The sequence below is a fragment of the Drechmeria coniospora genome, chromosome 01 (assembly GCF_001625195.1).
Source record: "Drechmeria coniospora strain ARSEF 6962 chromosome 01, whole genome shotgun sequence".
Classification (NCBI taxonomy): Eukaryota; Fungi; Ascomycota; class Sordariomycetes; order Hypocreales; family Ophiocordycipitaceae; genus Drechmeria; species Drechmeria coniospora.
The window spans coordinates 6760060-6772709 of NC_054389.1; the positions used below are offsets into that span (position 1 = coordinate 6760060).

General features: G+C 61.5%; 5 protein-coding genes across 5 annotated transcripts; 2 read left to right on the top strand and 3 right to left on the bottom strand.

Annotated features, from left to right (window-relative positions):
• Nucleotides 1-42: 42 nt before the first annotated feature.
• On the top strand, nucleotides 43-222 carry DCS_01754 (uncharacterized protein; the record flags this gene model as incomplete). Its single annotated transcript, XM_040799085.1, has 1 exon — nucleotides 43-222. One exon carries the CDS (start codon nucleotides 43-45, stop codon nucleotides 220-222), a length of 180 nt encoding a protein of 59 aa, XP_040659968.1.
• A 124-nt stretch (nucleotides 223-346) lies between these two features.
• DCS_01755 (ANK-repeat protein MBP1) lies at nucleotides 347-2684 on the bottom strand (the record flags this gene model as incomplete). The annotated part of the gene is made up of 3 exons (XM_040799086.1): nucleotides 347-2223; nucleotides 2303-2498; nucleotides 2613-2684. 3 exons carry the CDS (start codon nucleotides 2682-2684, stop codon nucleotides 347-349), a joined length of 2145 nt encoding a protein of 714 aa, XP_040659969.1.
• Nucleotides 2685-3532: 848 nt separating this feature from the next.
• Nucleotides 3533-4883, top strand: DCS_01756 (Actin-related protein, ARP1 class; the record flags this gene model as incomplete). Its single annotated transcript, XM_040799087.1, has 2 exons — nucleotides 3533-4396; nucleotides 4506-4883. 2 exons carry the CDS (start codon nucleotides 3533-3535, stop codon nucleotides 4881-4883), a joined length of 1242 nt encoding a protein of 413 aa, XP_040659970.1.
• A 673-nt stretch (nucleotides 4884-5556) lies between these two features.
• On the bottom strand, nucleotides 5557-6036 carry DCS_01757 (uncharacterized protein; the record flags this gene model as incomplete). The annotated part of the gene is made up of 1 exon (XM_040799088.1): nucleotides 5557-6036. One exon carries the CDS (start codon nucleotides 6034-6036, stop codon nucleotides 5557-5559), a length of 480 nt encoding a protein of 159 aa, XP_040659971.1.
• Nucleotides 6037-8799: 2763 nt separating this feature from the next.
• On the bottom strand, nucleotides 8800-11034 carry DCS_01758 (Glycoside hydrolase, family 76; the record flags this gene model as incomplete). Its single annotated transcript, XM_040799089.1, has 4 exons — nucleotides 8800-9360; nucleotides 9504-10228; nucleotides 10285-10879; nucleotides 11017-11034. 4 exons carry the CDS (start codon nucleotides 11032-11034, stop codon nucleotides 8800-8802), a joined length of 1899 nt encoding a protein of 632 aa, XP_040659972.1.
• Nucleotides 11035-12650: the final 1616 nt, after the last annotated feature.

Genomic DNA, 12650 nt, shown 5'->3' on the forward strand with positions numbered 1-12650 from the left:
CGCCAGATCAATATTCAGCCGCGCCGGGGCGCCGTCCCTCCCATGTCCCTGGGGCGTGGCCGGACCGCCGCCGTCGATGGAAGCGACCAGGGGCCGATGCCTCACGCCTGCGTCTACTCACGCATCCAGACCGGCGCCGACCTCGGCCTCGTCAAACCCAAACAGCGACCCGACTCGTCGCACAACGCCGCGCACCCATCACCGGCCGTCGTCTCGTCGTGATTTCTTGCCCTTCTTCGTCATCCTCTGGCTGGCTGCCGCCAATCGGCCGCCTGCCCGCACACCCCCAGCCCGCCGGACGGAAGACGGACATTGCGTCTAGCCGTCGGGGCGAGGGAGGGTCCGACTACGGTCCGAGAGTCAGGTCCATCGGCTCCGCGTTGGCCGCCGCCGCCGCCGCCGGAGGAGGAGGAGGCCGAGGCTCGTGCATCTCGTGCACGTCCCTCTCCTCCTCCATCATGTCGATGAGGCTGTCGAGGTTCGTGTCGAGCGTCTCGCCGTCCTTGGGGTCGAGGCATCGCTTGAGCAGCTTGCGGTACTTTTCAATCTTGTCCCCGACGCCGACCATGCTGAGCGCGTCGACGTACTCGGCCTCGGCCAGTCGCTGGTCGGCGAGCATCTGGCCGAGCTGGCGCGCGAGCGACAGCCGCTGCTCCTGCGACTGCCCCTGCTGCTGCTCGTCATGCTGCTGCTGCTGCGCCTCGCCGTTGAGCCGGCCGAGGTCGCCGTCGACGGCCCGGTGCACGTGCAGCCTGTTCTGGTGCGTTATGATCGACAGCACCTGGTGCTTGGCGAGGTTCGCCTCGTTCGACATGTTGGCCGCGCTGTCGTCGGCCTCGAGCTGTGCCTCGAGCTCGGCAATCTGCTGCCGCGCCACGTTGAGCTCCGCCTGCGTGTGGCCGAGGATGCGCCGCGCCTCGCCCTCGGCCACGTCCTTCTCCTGCCACTCCTCGTCGTAGCTCTTGGCGAGGTCCTGGAACTTCTCCATCATCAGCGGCGATATCCGCGACTGCACCGTCGTCGCCGCCGCCGACGAAAACGACGGCGCCGGCCTCCTCGACGTCGACGACGCCTTGGACGCGCCAAAGGCGTCCCGGAAGGAGGCGTGCCGCTGCGACTCGGGCGCAAACGGCGACGACGACCGCTGCGGCCCGCGCTCCTTCTTGCTCGCGTTGAGCTCCATGATGAGGTCCTCGGCCCGCACGCCCTCGTTGTTGGCAATGTCCGTCGACGCGTTGCGCCCGAGCAGCGAGCGGATGCACTTGCGCGCGTTCCGGCTCGCCGCCAGGTGCAGCGCCGTGTTGCCCTCGTTGTCTTGCACGTCTAGCAGCTGCTGAAAGGCCGCCGGGTCCATCGTCTCCTGCACCATGTTGAGGATGTGGTCGAGGTAGTAGCGCGAGCACGACGGGCTGAAGACGCGCCCGTTCTTCATCACCGCCGCGTGGTGGATGACGGTGCAGCCGGCGTTGTCCCGCACGTCGACCGTCTCGAACAGCTCCTTCATGACGGCCGCAAACGACTGCTTCTCGTAGCAGTTGGTGAAGTTGACGGACCGCATAAAGGGCGTCTCGCCCCGCATGTTCCGCACGCTGACGCAGGCGTTGAAGCGCTTGAGCTGCCGCACCACGTCGATGTCGCCCATGGCCGACGCCCAGTGCAGTGCCGTGTGGTTCTCGGCGTCGATGAGCCAGTTGGGCTGGAAGTTGGCCGGCGGGTCCGGCTTGACCGCCGGCTGCTCGTTTCGGGAGAGGAGGAAGTAGTCGAGGAGCTCGTCGCCGTAGACGCCGTGCTGCTGCTCCGACAGGTCCTGCATCTGCTCCTCCCGCTTGCGCTTCCGGTGGCCCGTCGACATGTGCGACATGTCAAAGTGGTCCTCGTCGGCCATGTACGACGCCGAGCCGACCGTGAGGTTGTCGGGCGTGTCCTCGTCGCCGCCCATGGTGGCGTCGGCGTGCTCGTACTCCTCCGCCATCATCATGCCCGACGACGCCATCGAGGCGCTGTGCATCAGCGCCGCCGCCGGCGGCGGCTTCGCCTTGTTGGCTGCCCACTTGGGAGCGGCTGGTGCCGCTCGAGCCTTGAAGGCCTTGGGCTTGGTCGCGTGCCGCGGCGCCGGCGGCGGGCTCTCGTTGCCCGGCACGAACTCGAATATGGGTCGTAACCGTTCGTAGATGCTGTGTCTCTGCGCGAGCGACTCGCCCGTGTCCAGGGGAATCCAGGTGCCTGCGGTCGAGGTGAGCACGTCGGATGGATCCGAGGCGGACGCGGCGAGCGTGCGCGGGAGTCGTCGCGGCCTGCCTACCTTGGTATTTGCCGTAGCCGCCCTGGATCTTCTCGTGCACGTCCTTTTGCACGTCTCGCTCGAGGATTCGCGTCCGCGCCGGCTTGTCGAAGCCGGCGGCCTTGAGGATGTGCGTCGCATTGATCCAGTCGTCGTGCCTCCTCCGCATCACGTGCTCCTTGAGGTCGGCTCCGAACTGAAACTCGTACACCGGTATCTGCGTCGGTCAGCACAGCCTGCACGCGCCTCGGCCGCCATCCGCTTCGCCCGCTCGGCCGACGACCCGTCGACGGAGCCGGTCGAGGCCATCGGATGGAATGGCAACACTCACCCCGCTGTACGTGGCACTGTAGATGCCGGGGCCCGTCGGCGGAGGGCCCGCGGCGGCGGCGGCCTTGACCATCTTGGCCGTTCAGGAACGCGCGATGGAAAGGTTCCGGTGCGGTGCCGCAAGGTCCAAGGACGGATGAGCGACGGGAGGATGGGAGTGCGCGACGGAGGAGCGTCGTCGCAGGGTCCGTCGTCCGAAAAGGTGGTCGGTTTGTCCGTCAGTACTCCGTACGTCCGCTCGCGAACATGCGTTTGCAGGGTGAAAGGCGGTCAAGGGTGCGGCGGTACGTCGGGCAGGCCAGGGCACACGTTGACGACGCGGTTTGGCTGGAGGGAGACGCGCATCAACGCGCATGAGTTTAAGTGGTTCTGCCTGAGGCGCAAATGAGCCGCAAAAATGTGCCGCCGCTCTCCAGGCAGAGAGAGGCGAGCCAAGGGCCGGCCGTCCATCATGCACCGGCACGTGATTTGATCGACTCCCCCACCCTTCCAGGCACGGATGACAGTGCTGGCCTGCCTGCTTGGCCGCTGGCCGCTGGCCGCTGGCCGCTGAAGGGAGCTAGGGAGCTGCTGCTAGGCTCCAGCGAACGCGCCCTGCGAGCCTGCGCTGCGAATCGACATTCCTTCCACCCCCCCCCCCCCCCTCCCCCGTCCGACCCCTTCGACCCCTTCGACTCACCGCCATCGACGGCCGATTCCTGGATGCCGGCCAGAGTCCTGCTAGCTCCTCCCGCCACGAGACCGTCCGCTCGACCTCGACGACCCTTGCAGAAGATTGACCAGGTTCGAAGCGACCGTGGCCGTTGGACGTGGGCGCATGTTGCAGCAAGCCGCCTTCACCTGCCAGGGCGTCCCTGTCGTTTGTCGGTGCCTGACTCCGGCCGAGGCTGATCGAGAGACGCGAACTTTGCGCGTGACGAGATGGCCGAGCTCCTGCACAACGCTCCCATCGTCCTGGACAATGGCTCGGGCACGATCCGGGCCGGCTTCGCCGGGGACGACCTCCCCAAGTGCTACTTCCCGTCCTGGGTCGGCCGGCCCAAGCACCTGAGGGTGCTGGCTGGTGCGTTGGAGGGCGACGTCTTCATCGGGCAGAAGGCGGCGACGGAGCTCAGAGGCCTGCTGAAGATTCGCTACCCGCTGGAGCACGGCATCGTGACGGACTGGGACGACATGGAGCGGATATGGGAGTACGTCTACGGTGACGGGCTCAAGACGCTGAGCGAAGAGGTTCGTCGTCTCTCCACGGCGCTCGCCTTGGCCGTCGTCGTCGTCATCGTCGTTGTCGTCGTCGTGACGCTGCTAACCAGACGGCCTACCCCTCGACAGCACCCCGTCTTGTTGACGGAGCCACCGCTGAACCCTCGGAGCAACCGCGACACGGCGGCCCAAATCCTGTTCGAGACGTTCAACGTGCCCGCCCTCCACACGTCCATCCAGGCGGTCCTCTCCCTGTACGCGAGCGGGCGGACGACGGGCATCGTCCTCGACTCGGGTGACGGCGTGTCGCACGCGGTGCCCGTGTACGAGGGCTTCGCCATGCCCAGCAGCATCCGCCGCATCGACGTGGCCGGCCGCGATGTCACCGAGTACCTGCAGACGCTGCTGCGCAAGAGCGGCTACGTCTTCCACACGAGCGCCGAGAAGGAGGTGGTGCGGCTCATCAAGGAGAGCGTATCGTACGTCGCGCACGATCCGAGAAGGGAGGAGCGGGACTGGGTCGGCGTCAAGGCGAGCGAGAGCAAGTTTGCCGAATACGTCCTGCCCGACGGTCACAGGTTAATGGTAAGCAGAGGCCAAGGAAGTCTCGCCTCTTCGGTTCCGCCGACGACGGGCGTGGCGTGGCGTGGCGTGGCGTGCTGTGCTGTGCTGACCCTCCTCTCTCCCCCCCCAGATCGGTCCCGAGCGGTTCCGAGCACCCGAGATTCTGTTTGATCCCGAAATCATCGGTCTCGAGTATCAGGGCGTGCACCAGATCGTCGTCGACGCCATCAGCCGGACGGACCTGGACCTGCGCAAGTCGCTCTACAGCAACATCGTGCTGTCGGGCGGCAGCACGCTCACCAAGGGCTTCGGCGACCGGCTGCTGACGGAGCTGCAGAAGCTCGCGGTCAAGGACATGAGGATAAAGATCTTTGCGCCGCCGGAGCGCAAGTACTCGACCTGGATCGGAGGGAGCATCCTCGCGGGGCTGAGCACGTTCCGCAAGATGTGGGTGAGCATCGACGACTGGCATGAGAATCCAGACATCATCCACACCAAGTTTACGTGAGCGAGCGACAGGCTGCCGAGGCCAGCAGGGACGGGCCGGGAGGGGGGAGGCGAGAGGTCGGGCCGTTGATACCCCGGAGTGTCCGCGTCAGGGCGGCGACGGTGGACGCGAGTCCACCACTTGTCACGTGTACATATAGATGGAGGGAGAAGGCTGCCTTTCCGCGTCTGGCACTCACGCTCACACTCGCACGGATTGCGGGAACGAGTGCAGTGGCCAAAGCGCGAGTGCCGCTTCGCGCCGGTCAGAGCTGTGCAGAATCATCAATTCATCATCCTTCCTACATGGCTAGCCAATGCAAACGAACAACGCTCAGAGGGGGATGGGGGTATGGTTAGTGCAAGAATTTTCACCAGAAGCCAACAAAAGAAAGAGCCAATTCCACCGTCCCGGGTGCCAGTGGGCTGCCCGCCCGCTCGACTGCTGTCGGGCATGATGGGCAATGTTCGGATTCCCGCGATGCGTCGTCGTGCCTGACGATGGACGCCGTTTCGTCGCTCATGCCGCGTGCCTCGTTTTTCCTCCCGGCCCGGGGCCTCAAAAGTAAACGCCGTGCGCTGAATGTCAAGTATGGCCCGAAAAACAAAAAAAAAACTTTTGATCTGCTCTCGTCACATGGAGGAGGGGATTCCGCGGAGGATGGGTCGGTCGGAGGTTGTGTGCGTCGGCCCCATCACTCCTTGCCGGAGATGCGTCGGACCCAGAGCTTGGTGGTCGAGGTCACGGAGTCGCGAACTCTCGAAGACACGTCGCTCGCGGTGGAGGAGGAGGAGGAGAAGGAGGCATCGCTACCCTTGCGCCTGGCGTCGACGGCAAAGGGCCTCTTGTCGTTGTAAAAGACGTTTCCCGCTCCGCCGCGGCCGCAGTAGCCCAGGGGAGCGTTGTCGCGGGCTTGGGCGTGACGAACGGCGTCGTCGAGCGAGGCGGAGACGGAGGGGCGGGCGGTCGGGGGGTGGACGTTGCCAGCGCCCCCGATGCCGCTGAAGAAGGAGCGGCGGTTCGAGCTTGACGTCGCCGCCGAGGAGGCCATGGTGGCTGGCTTGTCGGAGGAGGTCGAGGAGGATGCGGGACGGAAGACGTTTCCTGCGCCGCCACGGCCGGTGCGGACGTAGGAAGCCGTCGAGGGCTCGGGCTCGGTGAGACGGTAGGTCATGGTGATGGCGGCCGCTGTCGGTGATGGTTGATTTTTTTTTTCGCGTCAATCGTGATGTTGGTTTTTTGTGTTGTCGACAAGGCACTGCGTCGAGTCGATGCCGGTCACGCGGGCCGGACGAGGAAGCCAACCTCCAGCGGAACGCTACGAGGACGGTGCAAGGAACAAGAAATGGTCGGCTGCGCTTCACCAAAGGTCCTTGGGTTCGAAGCAGAGCAGTTGGGCGGAGAGGTGCAATCGCATTTTCGCTCGAGGTGGGTGGATGCCAAACGTTTATAACGTACGACGACTGGCAGCCGTCAACACACCAAAACGTAGGGGAGGGGGAGCTGAGAGGAGCTCGCCAAGGGCCGGACCAGGCTGGGAGGAGGTCAGCAGACGTCAAGCTTGATTTTTTGCAGCAACATGCCAAGGCTATTGGGCGCCAGGCGTCCTAGTCGTTGGTCCAGCCGTGCGTGGGTACGTCGCATCATGATTCTTCTCTGCCGATCCAAGTTGAGGGTCACGCGGGGTTGGCCCTGGTTTCCGCGCCGTGCATCATGCACAGCACAGATATCAACATGCACCACGAGGAACACCAATCATAGCGTAGTGTACATGTACATACGTTGTGCCTGCAGTACGCACACAAGACCGTGTACAGTAATTACATATAAGTACATACTTACCGTGTACAGTAATTACATGTACTGTAAGTACATACTTGTATGTACCGCAGCTGCCAAGCTCGCGGTACCCCCAGGATGGCATGTACTGTATCTACTGTAGCACATGGCATGAGGTGTTTGTTCTCAAAGGTTGCACTCCTAGGCTCATGCAAGTATTCCGTACTCCGTTCTAACCCTAGGCACATAATTCTCTGCAGCGCGGCGGTGCGTACGGAGGCACAAATACCTGCTTGCAAACCAGCAGAGCAGGTGTCTACGGAGGAGTACTAGGTAGTTACTGTAGGTGTACTCGTACTGTAGTTAGTTGTACATGTAAGTACTCCGTAAGTATGTCCGTGTTGCATGAGAATAGGGTGTAGTGCATGTTCATGTTTCAACTCTTGACGCCCATGATTCGATTTAGTCTTGGTTGCTAGGTTGCCATTACACCATACGAACGCTAGGAGCTTTGGCGCTAGACCGAATTTGGTATGGTGCGTTGCGGCATCATGCGCATGAAGACTTTTTCTTCCCTCTGATCTCACTCTCGTCCCGACGGCGCATCCCATTCTACGGCCGCCCAAATGTCATGCCCATCTTTGCCACCAGTCGTCAATGCATCGTCGTTGCGCACTGGGGAGAATCTCGTATGGCCTATCCTGCTCTCCTAGCCAACTCGCATGTAACGCCCTGGCTCTTGCCCAACTGTTTGTTCACCAACGTCTTTGCCAGCTTTGATAGACAGCCTCATACTGGACGTGGGAACATGGAGACAACCGCCGTCTGGTTTGGCGCAGATACTGTAAGTACACGCACAAGTTCTGGTACTTGTACTCCCTCCGTACGGAGTATTAAATAGTTGCAACACATGAATTACTGTAGGTGTACTCCGTACTCCGTACTGTGCTTAAGTAGACCTATACTTGCAGTACTCCTTGCTCCATACATGTAATTGCAGTACAACTAATACATCTTGATGCATGATACAGGTGCCCCTACGGAGTATTACTGTACAACTGCAACTACTGTAGGTGCAAGTGTGCATACTTCCAGTGCCGGCTTCGCACATGTCCTTATTTGCATGTATTACTCCGTACATAAACAGTACTCGTACGGAGTACTCCAGTATGAATGTACTCTTACCTACTTACAAGGGCTCGTACGGGAAAGGATGGCGGGTATTCTTACGGGTAGGCGTACCATAATACCGCACGGGTGCACATCTCGTTTGCTCCAGATCCCGCCGTCATGCCGCTGAAGCCAAGGTGCCTACAGTTCACTGTAGCGTATTTGCGGTGCTTACCCATGCTGTAATCAGGTGCTGTACATGCACTCAGTGGCAGGGTAAGAGGTACTAGGCACCTAGTAAGCAGCGGGGCTTTCCATCACCCTCGTACCCTGCTGTTAAGTACTTAGGTACTTAAGTATGTACTTTGCCTCGTATATCACCTTGTGCCAGCACGAGTGCACGCACAAGTACGGAGTACGGAGTAATACGACATGTACCGAGTATCCGTACTGTACGGAGTACACGCACATTATTTACAGGACTTACAAGTAAGTACTGTACTGTAAGTAGGTGTACGAGCAAGCACTATTACTAGTACCAATAACGTACCAAACATGTGCGTCGCACAAAAGGTCATCGCTGGATCTCTCCCCGCAATGCGTCCACCCGTCGCCGAGATTGCTTCGACGGTCCGTTCCAAGTGGGCATGTGCCGTCAAACGGCGTGGTACATGTACAGTACAAGTACAGTACAGTATACGTGAATGCGCGACGGCTGCGCTCCGTCATTTAGGCGGCATAGCCGCCGTCGTCGGCCATGGGCAGCACGCGGGCGAGCACCCCGGCGTCGACACGCAATTCGGATCCTCATTACGTCCATGTGGCTACTCTATATACTCGTCGAGGGGGCCAAGCCTACGTCCCTCTCAATGTCCCATCCAGAAACGCAAAACAAAACAAAATGGGCGGCAGTGCTGCAAAAGGAAGCGGGCGTCCGTCGAGGCACGCCGTTCCTGTCCGAACCAACGCCATGCACGAGTCGACGCACGCACGCATGCATCCGATCCGAGGGGCCTATCCGTCGCCGGCCTCGCTCCAAACCTCGCCCTCAGGCCCCCAAGCTCATCCAGCCAAACATGCCGCCGGCGCAGCCGAGGATGACGGCCGTCAGGATGCCGGCGCCGGCCTTGTCGGCCGCCGTGATGGGCGCCACGTGCTGCTGGAAGTCGTCGCCGGCCGAGCCCGCGTTGGGGTCGCCCTTGGAGGTGCCGCCCGTCTTCTCCGTCACCGGCACCTTGGCGCTGTTGATGAGCAGCGACGAGACGGCGGCGAGGGCCGCCATCTCCTGGCCGGCGCCCGTCTTGCCGTCGTAGGTGCCGCTCGCCCACTTCAGGCCGCACTGCCGGCCGAGCGCGCCGCCGGTGCACTGCTTGATCGCGGCCTCGGCCGACTTTTTGAGCGTCGGCAGGATCGTCGGCGCCAGCGAGGGCATGATCTGCGTGATGACCGAGTACCACCGGTGCACGAAGCCCTTGAAGGTGAGCATGTCGGTCGTGCAGGTGCCCACGTTTTCGCACGAGATTTCGACGGCGACGCCGTTGGGGAAAAAGTTTTTAAGCCCCGTCTGCACGAGCTTTGTCGCTCTCTGTTCCCAGACGGCATCTTGCGTCTGCGGAGAGATGACGTCAGCATCCAGTCCACATGGTCATCATCGTCGTCGTCGTCGTCGTCATCATCATCATCGCCATCTTCATCATCATCATCATCATCATCATCATCATCATCACATCACGTCGTCATCATAAAACGTACCGCATTGTATAAAAACGCCGCGCCCTGGGCAAACACGCCGTTGTTGTAGGAAAACTGGGCCTTGTTGATGTCCTTGCAGTCGTCGTTGACGTTGGCGCCGTCGTAGATGGCGTACGTCGTGCCGTCGATGAAGCCGACCTGCTCCATCCAGTCCCACGTCTTGACGGCCCAGTCGAGGTACGTCTGGTTGCCCGTGTAGCGGTACAGGCGAGCGCCGAGGTTGAAGAAGCAGCCGTTGGCGATGCTGTTCTTGTAGTTGTAGCCGTTGTTGGCAAAGGGAATCTGCCATCGGAGGCCGCCGTTGCACGTCTTGTCGTGCCGGTCCGGGCTCGCCTGCGTGTTGAAGACGGCCTGGGCGAGCGCGAGCCACTGCGGCTTGTCCGACGGCGGGTCCGGGAACTTTTGCTCGGCCGCGAGCATGGCCGACATGCCCCAGAAGCCCTGGTCGTCGTTGCCGAGCGAGGCGGTGACGTTGCGAGGCATGTAGTCCTTGTCCTCGCCCACCTGGAACTGCATCGCCTGCATGATCACGTCGTTGTACGACGAGTCCCCTGTCCAGGCCCAGTAATCGATCAGCGTCCCCCACATGGCACCGCCCTCCCACCAGTAGTAGTCGCCGGCCGGCGGCGGACCGGGCAGGATGCCGGGCACGTGTCCCGACAGGTTTCCCTTGTAGTACTGCATCATGTCCCAGGCCAGGACGCTGGCCGTCTTTTTCGTCGCATCTAGGGAGAGTCAGCATCACGTCTCCGCCCCGACTCGACAGGCGAGGGCGGCGTACCGACGGTGTCGATGGAAAAGGGCGAGTCTTGGGCCGACGTCCGCATCGCCATCGAGAGCATCGTCACCGCCACGGCGGTGGACGGCAGGGACGACTTCATGTTGGATCGACGACGCGCCGAGGCGCGGGGGGAGGGGGAAAGACGCAGGCGAGGGCGACGAAACGAGTGACGGAGGACGAGGGCAGGCCAAGGCGCCGAGGACGCACACGACTGCGTGCGGTGCGTCAGGAAGCCTTCGACTGTCGGTCGGTGACGGTTGAGGCGAAAAAAGGGCGAGCACCGGTGAGGAATCAATGACGCGGACGGCCGGTCGCGGGGGTCGAGGCGGCGACGGCTGTGACGACGAGTGCGGAGGCGAGTGCGGAGGCGAGTGCGGAGGCGAGTGCGGAGGCGAGTGCGGAGGGCACGCGAAAAGGATGGCGAGCAAAGGATGATGATATTATTGTTCAAAGGCAGGCAGGCAGGCAGGCCGACCGAGAAGTCGAGGCGAGGGCGGCACCACGGGAGGCTGGTGGTTGGTGTGCAGCGGTGCAACGGCCCAAGTGGTGGTGCGGTGGTAAGATGCTGCGTGTTGAGAGGTGGCTGTGGTTGCTGCTACGGAGGAATAGGAATAGGAAATGCCACGGACGGCACTCAGTAGGGAGGGACGTTACAAGGAGGGCCAGGGCCGCTTCGCGTTTGTGGGCGCTGGCGTTGACTTAGTGCTGCGTTGCAGGGTAAAAAGGACACACCATCTCGCTGCTGCTCATTTCCGTGTATGAGATTAATACGGGGTACGGGGCACGGGGTGCCGTACGGCGTGCAAGAGGCGAGACGCACTTGTTGGCCACGCACATTCCCTACCGACGCATGTGCGGTACGGTACGGTAATCACGTCTTCGCCGCATACAGTGCTCGCACGCTGGCGGGCGCTGGTGCTGGCGGGCACACGTGTAATCGTACGGCGAGGGTCTACGGCGGCACCTACGACTCGTCTGCTAGTGGTGTCTGCTGACGTTTGGCCTCCATCGTCCGTGCCGGCGCCGGATGCTGAATGGCCAACCGACCGATGGGTGGAATGCCGTGTCCCTCCTCCACCGCGCTCTTCCACTCAATCGTCGGTCCACGAGGGGCCCTGACGAGCCTGGACTGAGGTGAGGGAAGCCGAGCTGCATCGCTCACGTCCAGCCTCCCTGCCTCGGTCCCTGCCCCAATCGGCTCGCACCATTCCGGGCAAGCCTCCGATCCAGTCCCCACGAACCCTCGACAAACAGTCGACGGAAGCGATGGCACGACGCCCTGGACGCCGGGAGACGAGACGGGCACGAGCTCATCGGCCGAGACGGTCGGGGGAGCCGTGAGGTTGACGATGAGGTCGGAGCAGATCGTGCCAAGCATGCGCCATCGTGCACCCGCGCGACTTGCCGCTTAGCCGAGCCCACTGTGGGCGTTGGACAGCTTGGCGTCTGGCGTTTTGCCGGCACCACCGTCTTCCTTGCCGGCTTCGTATTCGTGCGACTTGCACCTAAATGCGAGACGTGTACTAGTACAGCCACGGGTACGCGCGCCCGGGTACATGGGCATGTACAAGTACTGCGGCGCGTTGTAGTCTGGGTACAGTGACGTGTGCATGCGCGTACCAGCCATTGGAACCGACCAATTTGGCATGACGCCACGACGCGTGGGCGCACCGAGCAAAAGCCTAGTGACCTCCAGGAACCTACAGTACCTGCAGTACACTGCACTTGTACATGTACTGTACTGTACGTGTGCATCAAAGCTCTTACTTGGGTATTCGTGCAGGAACTTGCCAGGTTGGTATTTCGTAGTGCCCCTGCATACCTAGAACTTAGTACGGAGCGCACTTGCGTGTACATGTACTGTACAAGTACTTCCCGTGCGGGTAGACGCAGGTACTGCACGGCAAATGCCCATGTGCACATTGAGTACTAGGTACCTAGGTAGGGAGTACTCCGTACTGGTGCTGCCACTAGGTCTGTTGTACTTACAAGTGCTCGCGCTTTCATGTGCAGTTACTCGGTACTCCGTACTCCGTACCTGCATGAAAGTGCTATTCTCGTACATGTACTTACTCCGTACCCGGTACATAATACGTGCCCAAGTACGGATACGGAGCATGGAGTACGGAGAACAGTAATAAAACTTGCGCTGGTACCCGCAGCGTCAAGTGTACTACTGTAAGTAAGTGCCTAGTACAGTACAGCTACAACTACAGTACGGAGTACTTCCTCTGCGCATCACATGCACACATCAGTACAGCTACGCATCCTTGCTCCGTACTGTGTATTACGCCGCGAGTACTTGCTAGTTCATAAGTACAAGCACTGCGTCCTCCGTACTTACGCCATACTTATTTGCATGTCGT